Source organism: Peromyscus leucopus, chromosome 2, assembly GCF_004664715.2.
Source record: "Peromyscus leucopus breed LL Stock chromosome 2, UCI_PerLeu_2.1, whole genome shotgun sequence".
Classification (NCBI taxonomy): domain Eukaryota; kingdom Metazoa; phylum Chordata; class Mammalia; order Rodentia; family Cricetidae; genus Peromyscus; species Peromyscus leucopus.
Genome location: NC_051064.1, coordinates 111,226,330 through 111,249,960, shown reverse-complemented (window position 1 = coordinate 111,249,960; position 23,631 = coordinate 111,226,330). Strand labels below are relative to the sequence as shown.

At 46.8% G+C, this 23,631-nt stretch overlaps 1 protein-coding gene across 3 annotated transcripts in view; it reads right to left on the bottom strand.

Annotated features, from left to right (window-relative positions):
• The window catches only part of Echdc2 (enoyl-CoA hydratase domain containing 2), a 28,799-nt gene extending 8,887 nt beyond the window's left edge, over positions 1 to 19,912 (bottom strand). The window contains exons 1-3 of one of the 3 annotated variants that reach the window (XM_037202787.1): positions 19,888 to 19,912; positions 2,780 to 2,847; positions 2,616 to 2,703 (exon numbers count right to left, since the gene is read on the bottom strand). In XM_037202787.1, coding sequence (XP_037058682.1) covers positions 2,616 to 2,703; positions 2,780 to 2,830 — 139 coding nt within the window. In that variant the 5' untranslated portion in view covers positions 2,831 to 2,847; positions 19,888 to 19,912. Of the gene's footprint in view, positions 1 to 1,011; positions 1,042 to 2,615; positions 2,704 to 2,779; positions 2,848 to 6,872; positions 7,094 to 19,887 lie in introns of those variants that run through there. The other 2 variants (XM_028888570.2, XM_037202788.1) reach the window with 2 other exon arrangements.
• Positions 19,913 to 23,631: the final 3,719 nt, after the last annotated feature.

The window sequence follows — 23,631 nt, the reverse complement described above, 5'->3', positions numbered from 1 at the left end:
CGTGTGATTGTTGGGAATTGGACTCAGGACCTCTGGAAGAGCAGCCAGTGCTCTTAATCACTGAGCCATCTCATCTCTCTAGCCCCCTAAAAATAAATCTTAAAAAATATGAAAAGAACACGTGTCAAGAGCATGAAGGGAAAACTTACAGACAGAAGAAAAACCATTTTCCTTTTCTCTCTTTTCCCAGACAGGGTTCACTGTGTAACTTTGGCTGTCCTGGAGCTCACTATGTAGACCAACATAGTCTCAAAGTCACAGAGATCTGTCTGCCTCTGCAGAGTGCTGGCATTAAAGGCATGTGCCACCACAGCTGGCCTTTAAATATTTTTTTTTTTTTTTTTTTTTGAGACAGGGTTTCTCTGTGTAGCTTTGCACCTTTCCTGGAGCTCACTTGGTAGCCCAGGCTGGCCTCGAACTCACAGAGATCCGCCTGCCTCTGCCTCCCGAGTGCTGGGATTAAAGGCGTGCACCACCAACGCCCGGCTTTAAATATTTTATTTTAAATTATGTGTGTGTTGTCTGTGTGTACATCTATGCAGAGGCCAGAAGAAAGCAACAGATCTGCCGGAGATGGAGTTACAGGTGGCTGTGAGCCTTCTGGTGTGGGTGCTGGGACCCACACTTAGGTCCTCTGGAATAGCAGCTGTGGTGGTTTGAATAAGAATGGCCCCCATAGGCTCATATATTTGAATGCCTCATCACTAGGGAGTAGCACTCTTTGAGAAGGATTAGGAGGTGTGGCCTTGTTGGAAGTGTGTTACTGCCCAGCCTCCTCTCCTCCTCTCCCCCCTCTCCCTCCCTCCTTCTCTTTCTCCTCCCTCCCCCATCTTTGCCTTCGGGTCAGGATATAGCTCTGGACTACTCCACCACCATGCCTGCCTAAGCTAGCAGTATATGCTCTTAATTGCTGAACCACCTCCCCAGCCTCCAGAGGGAAGACTTTCCACAAAAAATAAAATAAATAAATAAATAATAAAAAGATCACAAGCTGAGGGTGGTGGCACACACCTGTAATTCCAGCACTTAGAGGTGGAGATATGAGGATCAGAAGTCCAAGATCATCCTCAGCTACAAAGTGAGTTCAAGGCTAGCCTGGGCTACAGAAAAGAATGTCTCTTAAAAAAAGAAAGGAAGAAAAGGAAACAAAAACAAAAAATAGTAAGACTAAAAGCTAATTATTACCATTTTTATCTCGTTAGTCTCCAAAGTGCCAGGGTTATGGCATGTGTCATCACACTTAGCTAATTAATTCTTTAAAGGTTGGGTTGTGGGGTCCAAGGAGGGTAAGAGCTGTGTTTTTTGACTCCCCTCTTGTAGGCTTGGGGGGCATGTATCTCTGGCTTTTGAAGCACGGTTCAAGGTGCCCTTGTGAGAGCCAGGTGATGCAGGTTGGGGGCAGAGCTCTAGGGACAAGGACTGGAATTTACCTTGTGAGAATGTTGGGACTCAGAGTGAAGGAAGTGTTCTGGTGGAGGCCCCCCTCAGCCCCTGGCACCCACATACCCAAAGAGTCTGGAATGTTCTGGTGGGAGCCCCCCTCAGCCCCTGGCACCCACATACCCAAAGAGTCTGGAATGTTCTGGTGGAAGCTCCACCTCAACTCCCCTCTCCCATTTCTTGCCCCAGAACCTGCCCCCTCAAAGCCCGCCAAAAGCCAGCCCCTCCCTGGGGCTCCTCAAGACCATGCCTACAAGGTACTTAAGGCCTGGTGTGAAGGCGATACAGACCCTATCTTAGGGTAGGGCCACCATCTTAGACCACCTGCTGTACTCAGTTCCAGGAAGGACCTCAGGAATGTGCCATGACAACTCCAACAGATACAGGGCAGTATCCTCCTGCAGACATCCTGTCTGCAGTTTATGGCCCTTGAAGATATCCAGATTATCTTGCTGAGCAGTGCAGATAATTCAGCTCAGCAAGTTGTGGTTCCCCATCAAAAAGTCTAACCCAATGGTTTCAAATGTGGTTTCAAGCCCCAAGTCTAGACCAATAGTTTCAAAACATTACCTTGCCCCATATCCCTTCCACCCAATCCCAAATTGCCAAAGTATGTAATTCCCGGCTTGCAGGTTTTTCTCTATAAGAACTCTCAACACCTGGGCTTGCGGCTGAAGCCACATTTCCCTCCATCTGCTGTGCGGTGGCCCAGGTTGAACCTGACAATAAAAGGACCCTTATGTGCTTGCATCGGAAACTGGCTCCTTGGTGGTCTCTGGGGGTTTCATGAAATGGGTACAACACTTGGTAGCCATATTTGCCATGTGACCCTTCTCCTATCACCCTTCCCCTGCCTTCCCAAGGGTCACCCAGGATTGCTTTGCTCATTAAACCTAGATTAATTTGGTTTGATTTGGCTTATTATATCAGCAGTGGTGGGAACCTAGCACCCGGGGGATTTAAAACTTATCAGGAAGGAAGGTAGACCAGAAAGAACAAAGATGTGGGCCAGAGAGACCAAGTTCAAACTGAATCTTATTCTAGCCATGTAAACCAGACTTGGCGAGGAACTTCACCCGCCCGTGTCTTTCCTATCTGTAAAATAGGACCGCGTTCAGTGTGAGAGCCCTAAGGCACACCAATCCCTGAGGAGGAGAGGGTGGGAGGGCACCCACCTGCACAGAACACACCCTTCACTCCACTTCTGAAGATCAGGACGCGGACTTGCTGGTCTTCCCGAAGCTGGGCCAGGGCTTCCAGCAGCTGGAGAGGACAGAGGACAATGAGTCAGGTTCCTCCTGGCCCATCCCTGGCCACGCCCTGGTGTGCCTGTTCTCACCTCACTGACGAAGATGTTCCCCAGGGCATTTCGGGCATGAGGTCTGTTCATCAGAATCTCAGTGATTCCTGCAAGGGACAGGCAGCCTTGGGTGAGCCAGCTGGCCCTGCTCAGTCAGACTGAGGCCTGGAGGCAGGAGGCCCAGGTTCAGGGCAGCCTCTTCCCTTGAGAAGCAGTGTGAGCTGAGGAGCAGTGTGAGCTGAGGAGAAGTGTGAGCTGCAGCAAGCCACACACTCGACTTGGGCCTCAGTTTCTCCAACCTTCTCTTTCTCTCTCTGCGTGTGAACTGTGAATCAGAGCTACAAGAGAACAAGCTACCAGCACGGTACACGGATCCACACGCTCTCTCATATATGTTCCTGTAATTCCATAGCTCCTTCCATATGATTCTCCCCCACCCCCAACCATCCATTTCCCTCTAAAGAGTAATATTCAGGCAAATATCCTTGTATCCGCCAGCCAGGATAAAGAAATAGAACTGAAACAACCACCCCAGGACCTCACCACCAGCCCTGACCAGTCAGTCCAGCTCCTCTCCTCAATTTGCAGGAATCACCTCCATGGATTTCTTTCTTTTTCCAGACAATTGTTGTTATTAATATAATTGTTGAGATGGGGTCTAATGTAACCCAGACAGGCCTCCAGGTTGCTATGTGGCCAAGAGGGTCTGGCTCCATAGCAGCTGATCCTCCTGCCTCTACCTCCTAAGCACTGGGATTACAGGCAAGGGCCACCTCACCCAGTTTATGTGCGGCTGGCGATCAAAGCCAGGGTCATGTATGCTAGGGGAGGACTCTACTGACTGAGCTATATCCTCAGCCCCAGAAAATGCATCTATTTATTGGAGACAAGGTCTCCAATGTATCCCTGACACACCTGGAATTCACCATGTAGACCAGGCTAGCCTCACGGAGATTTACCTGCTTCCACTTCTCAAGTGCTGGGATTAAAGGCAAGTGGTGGTACACACCGTTAGTCCCAGCACTAAGGAGGCAGAGGCAGGCAGATCTCTGTGAGTTCAAGGCCAACCTGGTTTACACAGCAGAGCAAGTTCCAGGTCAGGCTCCAAAGCTACACGAAGAAACCCCGCCTTGAAAAGCAAAACAAAACAAAGGCAAGTGCTACCCTGCCCAGATCAGAGTAGCCTTGAACTCCCGATTCTCCTGTTTCTACCTACCAATGACTGGGCTTACGAGAGTATATACCTCTATGCCCAGCAAGAGACCCAATCTTAACACTTCAGACGAGTCTGTCTGAAGTCAGTGGGACAGATCTTAGAGTGGACATCTTTTTTATAAGACAGAGCAGAGAAGACAAAACGCTTTCTAAAGGGATTTGGCCAAGAGGTTAAGCATTGGTGAACACTGCTAAGAATACTAATCACAGGGGCTGGAACGATGGCTCAGTGGTTAGGAAGAGCACAGGCTGCTCTTCCAAAGGACCCTCACTCAGTTCCCAGCATCTACATTGTGGCTCACAACTATCTGTAACTCCAGGTCCAGGAGATCCAACATCCTCTTCTAGTCTCCAAGGAAACCAGGCACACATGTGTGCACATATATACAAGCAGGCAAAATACTCATATACATATGATAAAAATAAATCTTTAAGAAGAAAAAAATAAAATAAGCCAGACAATGGGGGCACAAGCCTTTAATCGCAGCATTCGGGAGGCAGAGGCAGGTGGATCTCTGAGTTCAAGGCCAACCTGGGCTACAGAGTGAGTTCTAGGACAGCCAAAGCTGCACAGAGAAACCCAGTTTTGGAAAAACAACAAAACAAAATAAAATATTCATTTCTGGGGCCAGAAAAGATGACTCAGTGGGTAGAGGTGTTTACTGCCAAGCCTGACAATTTGAGTTCATTCGTGGGACCCACATAATGGAGAATCAAAACCTGCAAATTGTCCTCTGACCTCCACACACACTTTGTGGCCTGTGCCCCCTCCTCCCACCCAAAATACCATGTTATAAAAATCTATTAAATGTTCAATTCCTTGCTTTCTATTGTTGGGAGTGGGCGAGCCAGGTCCTTGCTTCCTAGTTTACACCGGGCAGCCTGAGCCGGAAGCTGCGAGGAGATGCAGTCCTTTCTTTGGCAAAAGGCCAGATTGGCTCGGGGCAGTCCTGGCTCTGGACACCCCGCTGGGATCACTGTGAAGAAACGCCACTCAAGCAGCAGGAATTACTGGAACTACAACTGTTGCCTAAGCCACCGGTTCCTACTGTGGGGCTTCTCTAATCAGAACTGTCCCAGGCTACACCTACTGCAAACTTCCGCTTATTTCCGGGTGACCCGGCCTGCCGCTGTTCAGCGAACCCCCGACTGCCCCTAGTGGCCAGCAGGTGCAAGGCCTTTCCAGAAAACTGCAGGTTTACAACTGGGAAGGGCGCAAGGCCTTACAGAGTGTTGTTAATTACCTTGGACTTCTTTTAAAAATTACATTTATAGCCAGGCGGTGGTGGCGCAGGCCTTTAATCCCAGCACACGGGAGGCAGAGGCAGGGGGATCTCTGAGTTCCAGGACAGCTTGGGCTACACAGAGAAACCCTGTCTCAAAAACAAAAAACAAAAACAACAACAACATTACGTTTGTTTATTTATCTGTCTATCGTGTGTATGTCTGTATGTGTGTGAGCATGTACATTCCATGTCGATCATGTGGATATCAGAAGACAACCTGAGTGAGCTAGGTCTCCCACGCTGTGGATCCCTGGATTCAGAATGGATCTTGTCAGGTTGGGTGGCAAGGACTTTTCCCCCTAAGCCATCTCCGCAGTATATGCGGAATAATTATCATTATCATCATCATCATCATCATCATCATCATCATCATCATCCGCCGGGTCTCATTCTGTAGCTGGCCTAGAACCTGCTGTAAAACCAGGGTGACCTGGAACAGTCAGATCCACCTGCCTCTGCCTCCCAAGTGCTGGAATTAAAGGTGTGGATCACGTGCCTGGCCCCATGATGCAATTCTTCATTCTCCCTTGACTAGAGGCTTTCACCAGACTCTAGGGTGAGGGAATCCTTTCTCTTCCCATGTCGCCATAACTTTCCCTGTCTTTCTATTCTGCCTCAGTGGGACAATGGTGGCCGTTCATGTCTGTCAAAAGTGACGGATGCACAGAGGGACCGGTGTACATCAGCAGGAAGGTGGTGGTGGTTTAGATTTATTCAGAAAAGCAGCTCTTCAAAACTTGGTGCAGGCCTTGAGGAGGAAGAGACACTATAAAAAGTCCAGTGCTATGCCATCTGCATAAGTTAAAACTGACACGAGGGGCCAGCAAGATGGATCAGCCAGGCTGGAAAGATGGCTCAGCAGGTAAGAACACAGGCTGCTACTCCAGAGGATCTGGGTTCAAGACCCAGATCACACGTGGCTGCTCACAACTGTCTATGCCAATTCCGGAGGATATGACACCCTCTTCTGGCCTCCGCGGGGACCAGGCACTCATATGATACACAGACATAAATGCTCGCAAAAGACATAAAAGATTGCTTTAAAAAAATGTGCCCTGTGGCACACGCAACCACACATATTCAATAATAAAATAAGTAAATAAATGTGGCATGATCAATAAAAAAAAATACATCATACGCGGGAAAGGAGATGGGATGGGGGTTACACAGACTGGAGAGAGGGGTCCGCACCCAGCTAATGCAGCTGATGTCCAAACAAACACCCACACTTCGCAGCATATTGTATAATAAAAGACTTTACTGCCAATGGTCATGAACTCGCCCTGGGTGTCAGCGGACTCCCCTTGTCCCCTCAGGTCTCTCCGGATTGGATCCGCCATCTCCGCCCCCCGGATCATTGCCAAGGCCCTAAGAAAGAAAAGTCCTGGCCAACACTCTTCTTGGTCCTGATCCCCTGGAGCACAGCTCCGCTCCGAGCTCTCCTCTCCTTTCACACCTCCCCCCAGGGCTCCAGAGAGTTTGGGGTAACCGATACAGACAAAGTCCACCCCAGTCAAAGTCGGGGAGCTCCCTCTCGGCCCTGGGGCGGCCTGAAATCCGATCCTCCTGCCTTCCCTCCTTCGTCTCCCGGCGGCGTGTTGGGTCCAGGTCCGCCCGGCCCGTAACTTTACCTTGGTCCGGACCTGTCAGCGCGTGCACTTGGATCTCGGCTGTCCCGGTCGTCGCGTTGGAGGCGCAGTCGCGGGCCCCCGGGGACCTCCAGGGGCGCGAGAGGCGCAGCGCGCGGGGCAGGGCGCGCAGCATCGGGGAGCAGGCTGGCTCCGTAGCGCGGAGACCGGCGACCTCCTCCGCTGGGATCCAGAGTCCGAGTTCCGGGGCGGGCGAGGCCTCGCAAAGGGCTCCACCTACGGGCGGAGGGAAGGGTGCGGCGGCCCGCGACCCGGGAGACCCCGAGGCGGTGGGGGAAAGCTCAGCTTCCCGGTGAGATCTGGGCACGCTGCAGATTTCCTTGGGATGCGCGGGTAGGAAGGTGGTGTCCAAACCCGAATGTGTTGTGTGCACCTTCTTCACGTGTACCCTCAGTTCACGTCACTGCATTAGTCACTGGGGGGTGGTCTGCACCCAGTGACAACGTCTCATTTTCCAGAGGCCGTAAGGTCAATGCTGGCTCCTCCCAGTTTAACTAACTCATAGAAATAGCTATGAACCGCCACTTTCTAAACTCGATTGTCCACCTAACCTACCTATGTAGAGGCTTTGCAGGGACCTAGTTGGGTCATCCAGGGTGAATCAATCAAGTGTCTGAGGAGAGCACCCCCAGAGCCAAGCTATGGACGCACTGTTAAGCCATCTAAGAGTAAAACTCATGCCACTGATTATTTGTGTGTGCACGCCGCGCGCAGAGGGAGAGTGTCTCTGTTAAACAAACCACAAATAGCCAGATATCATCCGCAGCTAGGCAGTGATCTCAAGGCCAGCCTGTGGCAAACAACACAAAATAACAAATAACACAGCAAACTATACAATCTATATTCAAAATGCTAAAAGGAAAAAAAAAAACTGTTTATCAAGAATCCCAAATTCAACAAACTGTCTTTTTTTTTTTTTTTTTTTTTTGGTTTTTCGAGACAGGGTTTCTCTGTGTAGCTTTGCACCTTTCCTGGAGCTCACTTGGTAGTCCATGCTGGCCTCGAACTCACAGAGATCCGCCTGGCTCTGCCTCCCGAGTGCTGGGATTAAAGGCGTGTGCCACCACCGCCTGGCTACAAACTGTCTTTTAAAAGTGAAGGAGAAGCTGGGTTTCGTGGCTTTAATTCCAGCACTCCAGAGACTGAGGTAGGTAGATTTTGTGAGTTCAAGGCCAACATGGTCTACATATGTAGTTTTGGGTCAGTCAGGGCTCCACTGAGACACTGTCAAAAAAAAGAAAAAGAAAAAAAAAATCCATGCAAACAGTTAACAAAAGAGAACAGGAATGGCTTTTCAAATACCAGGCAAAATGACTTTATTTACTTTTTATGTGTTTGGGTGTTTTGCCTGTGTACCCTGTGTGCCTGGTTTCCACTGGAGGCCAGAAGAGAGTCAGCCATCACCTTTCCTGAACTGGAAAGACAGGCAGATTGCTGTGGCAACTACGGTTATATAATGAGATCTTGTCTCAAAATTTTTTTTAAAAAAACCCTCATTTGACTTTAAAAACTATTTTATTTGTGTATGAGTGTTTTGCCTACATGTATGCCTGTGTGTCACGTGCTAGCCTGGTGCCCCCAGAAGCATAAGAGGCATGAGATCTCCTGAAACCGGAGTTACAGACAGTTGTGAGCCACCATGTGGGGGCCAGATATCGGATCCTGGTCCTTTGAAGAGTTACAAGTGTTACAACCTTAAACTGATGTGGTGTTTGAAAGACCAAAGACTCAGATCTAATTCAGATTTAGTTTAGATGAACTTATTCTGGCAAGCAGGACAGCGGCAGCCTTAGAGCCAACACGCACGCCCGCAGAAGCGCGTGCCCCCGCGCAGAAGCACAGGTTAAGGGAGGGTATTAAGACATCAGAAAGGTGGACATTACGAACGTCCATGGAATTCACAGCCCGGCAGGAAAGTGGTTTTACTTCCCTAGGTTGTATTTTCCTTCCCACTATATAGTAATAAAAGACCATTTCATCCGCTTCCCCGGGGGGATAAGCAGGTTTCACAGAAGAAAGGCAGCTGTTAATAACTCACAGCCCATTATCCTATTATTATTTATTTTTGTTCTTTTTTTTTTTAAATTTCCAAGACATGGTTTCTCTGTGTAGCCCTGGCTGCCCTGAAACTCATTCTGTAGACCAGGCTGGACTTGAACCCTGCCTGCCTCTGCTTCCCAATTGCAGGAAGTTTTGGCTCCATTGTCCTTATTCTTACATCACCTGCAGGCCACTAGCATCTGCCAGGCATTCCAGAGAAAAAAGTCAGTGTCCCTCAAAGGATGCCTGGCTCCATATTAAGTTTCTTAGTTATCACAGGGAATCTGTGTAAATTATTACTCAGGTCTGAGCACTCTAATGACTGACATAGAGTAGTTCATTTCTGGGCAGGCAAAACACACACACACACACACACAACACACACACACACAAAACAGTGCCATCAGGTTAGGGCTGGACGACACATCCTTCCAAAACCATCTCACCAGCCCCCTCCTTTTTTTTTTAAGAGGGAGAGGCAGGGAGGGAGACAGGGAGGATGATAAGGGACAGAGAAAGGAGGTTTGATCAATGTGACAATGTTAGGGAGAATAACCAGAGGGGTCTGATAGTCCAGGTCTGTCTTTAGGATGCTGACCTGAGTGGGACATGTGAATAGAAAAAATAAAAGAAAACAAGGGACAAAAACTGTGTCCGAGTGATGTCTTGGTCAAGTCTTGTCTGGCTGGTCACTGTTACGGTTCTTCAAGATGTTCCAAAGAATCCTCGGTGCTGAGGGGAGGGACCGGCTGCCGGGAAGCACTGGGTGTGCTCCGATACACAGCCTTGCCCTCGTCTGGGTGTGCTCCCATACACAGCCTTGCCCTCGTCTGAGTGTGCCCCGATACACAGCCTTGCCCTCGTCTGAGTGTGCCCCGATACACAGCCTTGCCCTCGTCTGAGTGTGCCCCGATACACAGCCTTGCCCTCGTCTGAGGGGGGTCCTGTAGGCTCTGCCGTTCTTGGAATCCAAGGTGACTGCAGAGTTAAGACAAGGACTAGTTTCTGTGCTTTGATGTGCTTCTCTGGGGAGGCTAACAGGCAGCCCAAAGATAAAGACAAACGCAAGGACAGTGAACAGTCTCATCGTGCCCCCACCCCCAAGCTGAAGAAAATATAGAAATGTACCAAAGACTTTTAACAATTTTTCCTATACAGCATCATAGGTTTTCATTGGAATATAGCTATTTTAGTAAGAAAAAAATGTTTTCTAAAGACAAAATCGATAGAAATCATCACATAAGAGGAAGAGATATAAAAGTTACACATATGAAATGTATTTTTGTCAAAAAAGAAAGGAAATTCTTCTAATGGTTAGATGGTAAATTAGTTTGGTTTGAGGGTAAATGATAGTTTCAAAAGGAAGTAGAAATGAGGAAAGAAACCGAAAGTCTATTACAGAAGGTGTTGATAAGGCACAGAAATTACATGAGATAAAATACAAAGAATAATGTGTTGGTGAGTATCTTGACACGAACTGGAGTGACATAGAAAGAAGGAGCCTCACTTGAGAACTGCCTTCATCAGATTGGCCTCTGGACATGTCTAAGGGGCATTTTCTTTCTTTGTTTTTGAGACAGTCTCACTATGTAGCCTTGGATGTCCTTGAACTCACAGAGATCCGCCTGCCTCTGCCTCCTGAGTGCTAGGATTAAAAGCCTGTGCCACCAGCCTGGCTCTGCATTTTCTTAGTTAATGATTGGTATGGAAGGGCCTGGGCCACTGTGGGCATCGCTAGACCTGGCCAGGTGGTCTTGTGTTGCATAAGAAAGAAGGCTGAGCAAGCCTCAGAGAGCAGAGCAAGCCTCAGAGAGCAGAGCAAGCCAGCAGCAGCCTCCCTTCAGGATCGGTGCTTTGGTTCCTGCCTCCGGGTTCCTGCCTTCGCTTCCCTCAACGAATGAATGATAGATCCGTAAGCCTAATAAACCCTTTCTTCCCCACGTTGCTTTTGGTCATCCTGCTTATTAAGACAGCAGAAGGCAAACAAGGACATGTGGTGTGTAAATGATTGAGTTCACTATAGTTAAAGATCATGTTTCCTAAGGGCAGGGTTTGCTGGGCGCTTATTTCATCAGGTTCTTCTTCTTCCTTTTTTTTCTTTCCCCTTCAAGACAGAGTTTCTCTGGATGTTCTGGAACTCTCTCTGTAGACCAGGCTGGCCTCGAACTCAAAGATCCACCTGCCTATGCATCCTAAGTGCTGGGGTTAAAGGCGTGCACCATATCCTATTGTTCTTTACACATTAAAAGGAAGCTACAAAAGCAGTCAGTGGGAACCCAGGCACTCCAATTTAAGTTTTGAATTTGGCTTTTGAGATTTTTCAATAATAGAAATAAAATGTAGACACTCCGGAAGGAGTCACGTGTGTGCAGGCACCTGGAGGAGCCAGGAGAGTGAGATCTTGAGCTGGAGTTACAGTGGGCAGTTGTGAGCTGCCCAACTGACACGGGTCTGGGAAATGAGCTCTGATCCTCTGAAAGAGCAGCAACCTCTCTGCACTGCTGAACCTCCACTCCAGCCCCTCCACCCTTTTTTATTTTTTTGAGACGGGATCTCATTGCGTAGCCCTGACTGGTCTGAAACCCAGGCTGGCCTCAACTCAGAGATCTGCCCAACTCTGTGAACGTGAGGATTATAGCCATGCACTAATATGCTTGGTGTAAGAAGGCAATTCTCTCACACCTCTGAGAAACCAAGGCACTGTAAAAACAAGTGCACTCAGTGATGTTCTACAAAAGCAGGTCTTTGTCCTCCATGCAAAAGGAGAGAGCGTGCTTAGCATGCAGAAAGCCTTGGTTTCAGTACTTCGTATTGATAAGTATTTGTGGGTTTCTCTGCCGACACAATAAGCCAAATCAAGCCGAATTAAAAGTCCAGGTTTCATGAGCAAGGCATCCCTGGGTGATCATGGGGGAAGGAGAAATAACATGGCAGGTCTATGGGCCTGAGCTTAAACACCTTGTAGGCACGGTCTTGAGGAGCCCTGGGGAGGAGCCGCTGCTTGTCAGGTTTTCTGAGGGGGAGGTCTGGAGAGAGAGAGTGGCGCCAGAGTGGGTTCCCAGCTAAACACCCCAACCTTCTTGGATGTGTGGGCACTGGTTCAAGTCTGGCTACTTCCTGTTGGCAAGGGGTGACATGGGGAGGAGAAGTCTGGAGTCAGTGGCTCATACTCAGCAGGAGGGGTGGGTGGAGAAGTATTCAACTGGCTGCCACCCAGAGGATGGCACTGTTCCACTCACCGTTCCTGGAGGAAGCGGAGGAGGCAAGTCGCTAGGAAAAAACAAACAGACAAACAAACAAACAAACAGACAGACTGTTAACAGTGGCCCTATGAACAGTGCTAGCCATGGGAAGAGTGAAGACTGCCAGGAAGAATTAAACAGAGATGTTTATCCTTATCCTGAATAGGGGCCCACTTGAGTTTGGAAAAGTGGTACCAGCATTGATGTCCCAGAAGCTTGGAGGGATAGCATGCCAAATTGAGGGATGATGCATTCTAGGAGTACCTGAGCCATCACATCTGCTGTTTTCCTGGAGGTGGGGTGTAGCAGAATATTATTTTGAGGTGTGTTACTTTTATTTATGTTTCATTTGTTTAACCCTGTGAGTCTGTGTTACTTACTGTGCCTGTCTAACACACCTGATAGTCTAATAAAAAGTTGAACAGACAATAGCAAGGCAGAAGAAAGGACAGGTGGGGATGGCAGGCAGAGAGAATAAATAGAAGGAGAAATCTGGAAAGAGAGAATTGAAAAGAAGGAAGAGAAGGAAGAGGACTCCAGGGGCCAGCCACCCAGCCACCCAACCACCCAGCCACCCGGTCACCCAGCCAGCCACCTGGCTACACAACAAGCCACAGAGTAAGATTTACAGAAGTAAGAGAACAGGAAAAGCTCAGAGGCAAAAGGTAGATGGGATAATTTAATTTACAAAAGCTGGTAGTAAGTAAGCCAAGATAAGTCTAGGCATTCATAAGTAAGAATAAGCCTCCAGCCAGGCAGTGGTGGCGCACGCCTTTAATCCCAGCACTCGGGAGGCAGAGGCAAGTGGATCTCTGTGAGTTTGAGGCCAGCCTAAGCTACAGAGTGAGTTCCAGGAACTACACAGAGAAACATTGTCTCAAAAAACCAAAACCAAAAAAAAAAAAAAAAAAAGAATAAGTCTCCATGTGTGATTTACTAGGAGCAGGGCGTCTGGGCCCCCCCAAAAGAGTAATAAAACAACCAACAACATTTTGGCACCCAACGTGGGGCTCAAATATCTCTCTAGAGCCCGAGAAAGCTGAACAACAACAAAAAAAAAGAGTATACAGCTCCTTTAAGAGTTTTGTCTGGGGTTGGGGATTTAGCTCAGTGGTAGAGCGCTTGCCTAGCAAGCTCAAGGCCCTGGGTTCGGTCCTCAGCTCCAGGGGAAAAAAAAAGAGTTTTGTCTGGACAGTTTCTGCCAGTCAGTGGGCCCTTGAGCAGCTAATGCATTAAGTAGGAACAAAAAACTAAGCAAAACGCCTGTCACAGTGCAAGCATCAGCATTCAAGAGCTCTAGGGAGGCTGAATGAAGTTCCTGGTCAGACAAGCCTCCCACTGGCTGCCAGTTTCACGCTTGGCTTTCATGACCCAAGAAGTGGGCCATGCCAGTTGAGAGCCGCATGAGGAGAATCCAGGTGTGGGTTAGCAGTGTAAAGGTTTGCTCATACGGTCAAACAAGGCTGAAGATACACAATAAAAGAGGCCCAGATGGAAAAACCTCTAAACGGGTTACAGTGTGGTTAACAATGTACATGAATAGTTTATAAAATAAAATCTTTAAAGAGAGAGTAAAAGAAAAAATCCATGAAAGATGGGAAATACACAGGAAGGTTGGATCCTATATGTTATTATGTTGATTTTGAATCTTTGGACTGTTGGAAAGCAAAGGACAGCTGCAAAGAGACCTGGAATTGAAAGAGGTCTGTTCAAAGACTGTTGAAATAAATCAGCTTATATGCTTTAGGACTGCCTTAACTTTCAAAAAGTCAAAAAATATATTCATCAAATAGAAATAAAAAAATGCTTTGGAGTTTTGTTCCCACATGAGATGAGAGGTTGTGGATTCCTTTGGGGTTAATGTGGATCAGGTTTGAAGAGGCAAGACCTCCTGACACTTGACAGGTGATATCTATCAGCAAAGGTTATTACTAGTCTTGACCATTATCTCAAAATTTTCTCTCTAGGAACCTAAAGATACTTTGTCCACAGACAGCAGGAAGCAGTATGAACAAAACTATGCCCACATTCCCAAGAATTGGGGGGTATGGGTGGCTGTTGGTTATTTGGTGGGTTATGGATGTTTGTTATCATTTAAGGGACTATAGAATATTGATAAAACTTTTTTTTCCCGAGACAGAGTTTCTCTGTGTAGTTTTGGTGCCTGTCCTGGATCTCACTCTGAGTGCTGGGATTAAAGGCATGTGCCACCACTGTCCGGCAAATTTTGTTACTATATATATATATATATATTCTAGTTTAAAGATGTTTCTATTCTTGTTTAAGGTATTGTATCTATGCAGTGCAGTTTACTTAAAAATGTAAGGTAAAATTCTAGTTTTGAAAACTATAAGGATAGTCAGGAAATATAGGTTAGTGGTTAGTCATTTATTTTTTTATTTATTTTTTTTTTTTTATTTTTTTTATTTTTATTTTTTTTGGTTTTTCGAGACAGGGTTTCTCTGTGTAGCTTTGCGCCTTTCCTGGAGCTCACTTGGTAGCCCAGGCTGGCCTCGAACTCACAGAGATCCGCCTGGCTCTGCCTCCCGCGTGCTGGGATTAAAGGCGTGCGCCACCACCGCCCGGCTGGTTAGTCATTTATAATAACCAAATTTGTAGATATGTTAGGTATGCTTTACAGATCATATATAGATATAGTCTAGATAGATAGATGGTCTTCAGATCTTTCAAAGACCTACAGAATATGGTATAGGGAAAGGGGGCTGGCTAAAGAAACCCACCCTGACCCTGGAGCCCAGAACCAGGGAAAGAAACACACCCTGGATCTGGGACCTGATCCAGAGAAAGAAACAATTTATCCCCAAACCCAGAACCAAAGAAACATGCCCTGACTCTGAAACCAGTGCCAAAGAAACACACTTTGTCTCTGGAATCAGAGCCAGTGAAAGAAATATGCCCTGGCATTAGTATTAGAGCCAAAAAGCTAAGAAAGGCCAGTGAAAGAAACATAGTTTGGCTCTGAAATCAAGGCCATCTCTGCCCCAACACACAAAACTAACCAATCCCTGAGCAAAAAAACAAAAACAAACAAACAAACAACAACAACAAAACCTAACCAATCCTTGGGGAGAAAATCTTCTCCCTTGAGAGACCTACCCATAAGAAATCTTATATAGGCCGGGCGGTGGTGGCGCACGCCTTTAATCCCAGCACTCGGGAGGCAGAGGCAGGTGGATCTCTGTGAGTTCGAGGCCAGCCTGGGCTACCAAGTGAGTCCCAGGAAAGGCGCAAAGCTACGCAGTGAAACCCTGTCTTGAAAAACAAAACAAAACAACAACAAAAATCTTATATAGGCTGGGCGGTGGTGGCGCACGCCTTTAATCCTTATATAAACCACCCTGCCTGCTCAGCTGTGGGCTGTTCTTTTCCACCCTGGTAGAGGCAGCCACTCTCCTGGACTCCTCCTTCCCCCAAAAATTCTCTTTCTCAGAAGAGTTTTTGGTGTGAAGATCTTCATTTGCTGGCACAGAGAAGAAGAACCTGGCTACAACATCCCTTAGGGGACTGAGCATAAAAAATCCTTGCAGAGATGTTCCTTTAGGGGGCTGAGAAAGGCAGAGCTGAATGGAAGAATCTTGCTGAGAAGTCCCTTAGGGGACTGAGCAAGGTGAAGCAGAAAAATTAACAACTTTTTACCAGAGCGGGAGGAGACTGCTACATTTCTGCAGGGGTTTCCGCTTTAGCAGAGTGAAGCAAAGGAAGCAACATCTTGGGCCAGAGAAGAAGCAGAGCTCTGCTAGGAAGCCCCCTTAAGTGGGATTTGAGCAAAACTCAGCTGCAGCAGCCCTTCAGGAGAGGAGCAGGATTGCTATATCCTGTGGGGAAGACCATGCCCCACCACACCAGTATAGCCTGACTTCCCGACAGTCAGGATATCTTTCCCTCCAGAGCTGGGCTGTCCCAGCAGCTCCAGGCCTTAGTCTCCTGAGCAGTCAGGATACTTTTCCCTCTAGAGCTGAGCTATCTCATGGCAGCTCCAGTTGCCAGAGCTGTCCTAGAAGCTCAAGGGGTCGCCTGACTCCTGAACAGTCAGGATACCTTTTCCCCAGAGTTGCAACACACTCGCCTAGAGCGTTGTCTAAAGTAGAAATACAAATGGCCAATAAATATTTGTGTTTAATGTGCTTAGCTATTAGGGAAATGTGAATTAGAACCACTTAAATGTTTTTGAGATTTTTATTTATTTTTATATTATGTATATGTGCTGTGGGATGTTCTGTATGGCAAATGTGTTGCTCTGATTGGTCAATAAATAAAACACTGATTGGTCCGTGGCTAGGCAGGAAGTATAGGCGGGACTAACAGAGAGGAGAAAAGATAGAACAGGACAAGCAGCATGTGAAGATGCCGGTAAGCCACGTGGCAACGTGTAGATTTATGGAAATGGATTAATTTAAGCTATAAGAATAGTTAGCAGCTGGGCGGTGGTGGCGCACGCCTTTAATCCCAGCACTCGGGAGGCAGAGCCAGGCGGATCTCTGTGAGTTCGAGGCCAGCCTGGTCTCCAAAGTGAGTTCCAGGAAAGGCGCAAAGCTACACAGAGAAACCCTGTCTCGAAAAACCAAAAAAAAAAAAAAAAAAAAAAAAAGAACAGTTAGCAAGAAGCCTGCCATGGCCATACAGTTTGTAAGCAATATAAGTCTCTGTGTTTACTTGGTTGGGTCTGAGCGGCTGTGGGACTGACAGGTGAGAGAGATTTGTCCTGACTATGGGCCAGGCAGGAAAACTCTAGCTACATATATGAGCATTTGCCTACATGTATGTAGTGCCTGAGGAGGCCAGATCCCCTGGGACTGGAGTAATCAGATCAGATTCCCTTGAACTGGGGTTATAAACAATTGTTAACTGCCCTGTGGGGGCTGGAATTTGAACCCAGGTTCTCTTGAAGAGCAGCCAGTGCTTTTAACCACTGAGCCATCTCTCCAGCCCCCCAAATTCAAACCACTTTGAAACTTCATCCTGTCCTAGGCAGCTGTTTTCCACATGGGTGAAAGCGACCTTATTAACGAAACTGCAGCCGTTCACTTCTACCCTACAGCAGTCTGCGCGGCCCTGGCCAAGGAAGGGTGTACCTTAGTTGAAAAGGGGCGAGCTGGAGTCAAAACAGGAGGTTGAATTTGCTGGAACTCGTTAAGGCTGTTTATGAATCACCAGGTTGGTGCTGAGAACTGAACCAGGGTCATCTGCAAATCCAAGTGGTCTTTACTGCTGAGTCATTTCTCCAGCCCTGATTAGCAAGTTTTGGGTACAAATTTTGATGTTATCTGAAGCCTGTGCTATCGAGTTCTGCACATCTAAGGAAAAGTTACTGTGAGTTCTTCACATCTAGAGAAAAGTTACTTTGAGTTCTGTGCATCAAGGGAAAATTTACTGATTAATAAGTTTAACACGCATCAAGGGAAAAGTTACTGATTAATAAGTTTAACAAGCTGTATCTTTGCCTCTGTGAACAGAAAAGAAGCTGTGTCTGCAGAGGCTGACTGGTTAGAAGAGCAGTGAGGAGGGAGAAATGCGGCAGGGATGGAGCCTGACGACCGTATTTTGGGCTAGCTTTATTCCTAAACAGCCATTCTTTGCCAGCTTGTGTGTCAGAACTATGGTTAATAGATAAAACAGATAAAAACCTTTCGGAACCTATTAACTTAGCAGACCACTATCTTCCACCAACCCAAATGCTCGTATGTATCTGAGGCTTAGAGGAGAGATTACCCCATATTTCTGTAACCTTCTTTCTGATGTATCCATCAATGTGTTTTAAACTTGCCTTGACTGACCTGTGCCAGCAGGTCATTCTTCAGCGACAAGTCCTATGGGGATCGTGGAATGGGACCATGGCATGACCATGGAATGAGAAAATAAAGAAGACAACAAATTTGAGATTAGGACGTCTCACCCAGGCTGATGGCTCAGGCAAGCATGTTTAGTGAGAAGTACAGCATCTTATACACAATCCGTAGGGGGAGAAATGGGCCATAGTCAGAAAGCTAAGCAAGTAATGTTGCATAAAGGGAACACAGAGCACCTCAAGCGAGTCAGGGGCCAGCACACAACGGTCTCGGGACTGATAAATCCAGTCTCTTCAGGGAAAAGCCACGTTTCCAGGAACTGAAATCTTAACTCCTTCAAGGCCCTGACCCTAGACTAAACCTTGCTAAGACTGGCCCTGGGCAAGGACACAGACCTAGGTTCTACTCGACTTTCACCAGGGCCTCTGAGAAAGGCTCGGACTGACCTGACTCTCAAAACTCGGGTTATGACTTTGTTCTGTTACTGTAAAATGTCATGAGACCAATTTCAAAGGGAACATGGAACCGGGGATAACTGAGTTCCATGTTTTCTGGGCCATGGTCAGTCGAATTTGGTTCTAGAATAAACTATCTCCTGTTCTCTTTGAGATGAGAGCTGTGTTTCTTGTGTTGACACCTAAGATGCTGAAGACGTTTTTTACTGTGGACCTGGTGGAGACAGTGAAAACCGTAGTTTTGAAGCAGTGGGTGTTTCAGTCAGAGGTGAAATCTGTGGCCAACTTAGTGAGATCCTAATGGGTGACCTTTGGAAATGAGTGATCTCCTCCCTCCCTCCCTCCCTCCCTCCTCCCTCCCTCCCTCCCTCCCTCCCTCCCTCCCTCCCTCTCTCTCTCTCTCTCTCTCTCTCTCTCTCTCTCTCTCTCTCTCTCGTATGTGTGCATGGCTGTTTGCAAGAGTGTTTGGAGGTCACAGGCTGTCATCATCTGTCTTCTTCAACTGCTTCTCGTTTTGTGTACTGAGGCAGGGTCTCTTTGGACTGGAAGCTCTCCTGATTCACTAGTCTAGCACACGTCAGGGGATCTCTTGAGTAGCGGGACTACAGGTGGGCTGGTGTGCCTGCTCTGTTTTTCTGCAGGTGCTGGAGATCCAAACTGTGGCCCTCAATCCACTGAGTTATCTCCCCAGCTCCTGATCTGCCTGCCTCTGCCTCCCAGGTGCTGGGACTAAAGGTAGGCACCACCACTGCCAGCTTGAAATTAGGGATTTTTTTTTTTTTTTTTTTTTGGTTTTTTTCGAGACAGGGTTTCTCTGTGTAGCTTTGCGCCTTTCCTGGAACTCACTTGGTAGCCCAGGCTGGCCTTGAACTCACAGAGATCCTCCTGCCTCTGCCTCCCGAGTGCTGGGATTAAAGGCGTGCGCCACCACCGCCCGGCTGAAATTAGGGATTTTTTTTAAAGCTAAAAACAAACAAAGCTCAAGAGAGACTTTACTCAGTTTCTCCTTATTTGTCTTTGGTCAAGTTCCTACTGTCAAAGAGAATTCCTGGAAAGAAGCTGTGTGTGCGCAAAGGCTGGTGTACTGATTAAAACTTCAAGCTGGCGGGTGGTGGCGCAGGGGCATCTCTGCATTCAAGGCCAGCCTGGTCTACAGAGTGAGTTCCAGGACAGCCAGGGCTACATAGAGAAACCCTGTCTCAAAAAACAAAACAATAACAACAACAACAACAACAACAACAAAACCCAAAACAAAAGTTCAATGGATGTGGGGGTTTGGAATTAGGTCTGGGATTTAATTAATTAACCTTTCTCTCAGAGTGTCCTTAGCCTCCTGCTCACAAAGAGTCATTGCTTGCCCACCACCCAGCCAGACCTAACATCCTAATAAACATAGAAGAAAAAAAATCCAAACTTTAGAAAGGTATTAATTTAATAAAACACTATTCCCTACCTGCAGGCTGAGATGTCAGGTCTCAGAGAAGCCCAGCACACATGGCTGGCTGAGGTGCTTATCAAAGTGGACTTTGTCCTGCTCTCCCAGCGTCACTCAGTACCTGTGTGGAGTCCCTCCCAGCCCTTCTCGCTCCGCTCCCCACCCTTCCCTTCTCCCAGCTTCTGGTCCCCATACAATGCAGCCATTTCTGGACATGGGCTCTCTTGGTCTCTTGGCTGCCTCCTCTCCTGGATCTCTCTTTTTTTTTTTTTTCTTTTTTCTTTCTTGATTTTTTGAGTCAGGGTTTCTCTTTGTAGTTTTGGAGCCTTTCCTGAAACTCATTCTGTAGCCCAGGCTGTCCTCGAACTTACAGAGATCACCTGCCTCTGCCTCCCGAGGGCTGGGATTAAAGCCCGCCTGGCTTCTCCTGGATCTCTTTAGGTCTGCTTGCCCACCCTCTCCACCTATTCTATCCCTCCCCTCTCCCAAGGCCCCGTTCAGTCTGCTGGCCCTGTTCTGTCAGGACCCTTCCAGATGCCTCTGGCTGTTTTCTCCCTCATATCTACACAAACCTTCTCCTCAACATACTTAGGAGCGGCCATGTCCTCCTTTCTCTCCATTCAGCGATCAGATAGCATCTAAGGTCTACCAGCCTGGCTGTGACCTGCTTCTCTGACGTGTCCACTGTTGTCATTTAAAACTGCCTTGACTCACGACTTTGTTCTTTGGCTATAAAATTCCGTGAAATTGCTTCCATGTTGGAAGACACAGGAATGGAGTATCTAAGTATGTTTTCCCAGGCAGTGGCCGTTCATATTTTACTCTCCAGGAATAAACTCTCTCTTGTTCCCTTTGAGGTAAGAGCTGTGTTTTTTGGTGTCGACGTTGCCTCTCCTCATCCGTTCTTTGCTTGTAACGTAGAGGAAATAAAGCAACTCTAGAGTCCAGGCTGGGGCAGAGTCCCCTTCAGTCTCACCACTGTTAACTCCGTTTGTAGTTGTCAGGCACAACAGTGATGCCGGGTAGTGTTTTGTTTCCTTGAGACACAGTCTCCCTGCACAGTGCAAGCTGGGCTTGAAATCCTTCCTTGCTTCTATCTCCCCAGGCTGAGACGACAGGGCATGTGCCCCTGTGTCCACCTTTTCAATATTTATTTGGTGGTTTATTTTTACATTTTAACTTATTTATTCTTGAGATGTCAGCGGGTGTGTGTGTGTGTGTACTTGCATGTGTATATATGCATATGTCATGGTGTATGTGTGGAGTTCAGAGAGCAACTGGGAGTTACTTCTCTCATTTTACCATGTGGGTCCCAGGAATCAAACTCAGCTTGTCTGGCTTGTCAGCAAGCACCTTTACCCGCTGAGTCATCTTATGGGCTCCTTTCTTTTCTTTTCTTTTCTTTTCTTTTCTTTTCTTTTCTTTTCTTTTCTTTTCTTTTTTTAAGTTTATTTGAATCAGAATTCAAACTGGGACCATGGACTAGAGTTGGTGGACAAACTTTTAAATCTCTCTTCCCCTGTGGGCTCTATCCTTCCTTCTAACTCTCCTTGCAATTTACAAATATTTTGGTTTTTTGAGACAAGGTTTCCCTGTGTAGCCCTGGCTATCCTGGAACTCACTCTGTAGACCAGGCTGGCCTTGAACTTAGAGATCCACCTGCCTCTGCCTCCCATTACTGGGATTAAAGGCGTGCGCCACCACACCTGGCCCCTTGCAATTTATTTTTTGGCATTGTGGCTTCTAGAGAATGAACTCAGGTTCTCATGCTTAAGACTGAGAGTCTTTGATGTAGTTGAAGACTAGATAGTTATAATTATAGTTTTCCATAGTCACCATAAAAGATAAAAGATATAAATCCTTTGACTCACAAATATAGGATAAATAGAATATTTTCTTTGAATTTGCCAAATATAAATAGACTAGATATTATAACTGTAATTCTTGCTTGAAAACGGTTTTGTTATATGTAATTTTACTAGGTTGAAGTTAAAACCTTCCTTTTTGATTAGACAGAAAAGGGGAAGTGCTGTGAGATGTCTTTCTGTATGCTGTGAATATGTGTTGCTCTGATTGGTTGAGAAATAAAGCTGCATTGGCCTATGGCAGAGCAGGATGGAGCCAGGCAGGAAAATCCAAGAGAGAGAAGGGGAGGAGAAAGGAGAGGATGAAGATGCTGCTAGCTGCCTCCAGAAGCAAGATGTAAAAGTACCGGTAAGCCACAAACCACGTGGCAAAGTATAGATTTATAGAAATGGGTTAATTTAAGTTGTAAGAGCTGGCTAGCGAGAAACCTGAGCCATTAGGCCATATAGCTTGAAAATAATATAAGCCTCTGTGTGTATATTTGGGACTAAGCAACTGTGGAATATGGGTGGGAGAGATTGATCCTGACTGCAGGGCCTGGGCAGGACTGGAGAAACCTTCAGGCTACATTCCAGCTCTATTTGGTGTTTTGAAATAGTGTCTCATTCTGTAGCCCTGGTGTCCTGGAACTTGCTATGTAGATCAGACTGGCCTTGAACTTGTAGCAGTTTGCCTGCCTCTGCTTCCTGCCTTTGCGACTCTCTGCTGGGGTGTCTTAATTAGGGTTTCTATTGTTGTGAAGAGACACCATGACCACAGCAGCTCTTATTTGTTTTTTTTTTTTTTTTTTTTTTTTTTTTTTTTAGTTTTTTGAGACAGGGTTTCTCTGTACACAGGGAACTCACTCTATAGACCAGACTGGCCTTGAACTCACAGAGATTCACCTGCTTCTGCCTCCTGAGTGCCAGTATTAAAGGCATATGCCACCACGGCCCTCACAGCAGCTCTTATAGAGGAAAACATTTAAATGGAGCTGGCTTACAGTTTCAGGGATTTGGTCCATTATTATCATGGTGGGAAGCATGGCAGCACACAGGCAGACATGGTGCTGGAGAAGGAGCTGAGAGTTCTGCATCTTGATCCTCAGGGCAGCAGACAGAGAAACTGCTACACTGGGCTGAGCATCTATGAGGCCTCAAAACCCGCCTCCGCAGTGACACACTTTCTCTAACAAGGCCACACCTCCTAACAGTGCCACTCCCTATTGGCCAAGCATTCAAACACGTGAGTTAGAATAAGGCCATAACTATTCAAACCACCACATGGGGTTACAAGTATCAACCACCACACTGGCCTTATTTTTATTTGCTACATCAGTTCTAAGTATTTGAAATTATGTAATTTGCTACATTTGTTCTTTCTCAATTCTTTTCATATTTATTATCACCTATTTTCTTATCCCTACCCCACCTCTTAAGATTCCTATTCTGAAATCAATATCTAGTGAACATCCAGTATTTTTTACATAACAATTGTTCTGAACTCTATGGTTAAGAAATTCTGTTGGAAACCCAGTGTGGTAATGCACACTTTTTTGTTTGTTTGTTTGAGACAGGGGTTCTCTGTGAAACAGTCCTGTCTGTCCTGGAACTCACTCTATAGACCACGGTTGCCTCAACTTGGTACAAGCTATAGTCATCTGAAAATAGGGAACCTCAATTAAGAAAATGCATCCATAATATTGGCTGTAGGCAAGCCTGTAGGGCTTGATTAATTAAGGAGGGCCCAGCCAATTGTGGGTGATACACCCAGGGCTGTTGGTCCAGGGTTAGAAATCATGCTGAGCAAGACATGAGAAGCAAGCGAGTAAGCAGCAGCCCTCCCTGGCCTCTTGTTGTGGAATATTCCTTTACACTGTGTGAAAAATGTGTCACTGTGATTGGTTTAATAAAGAGC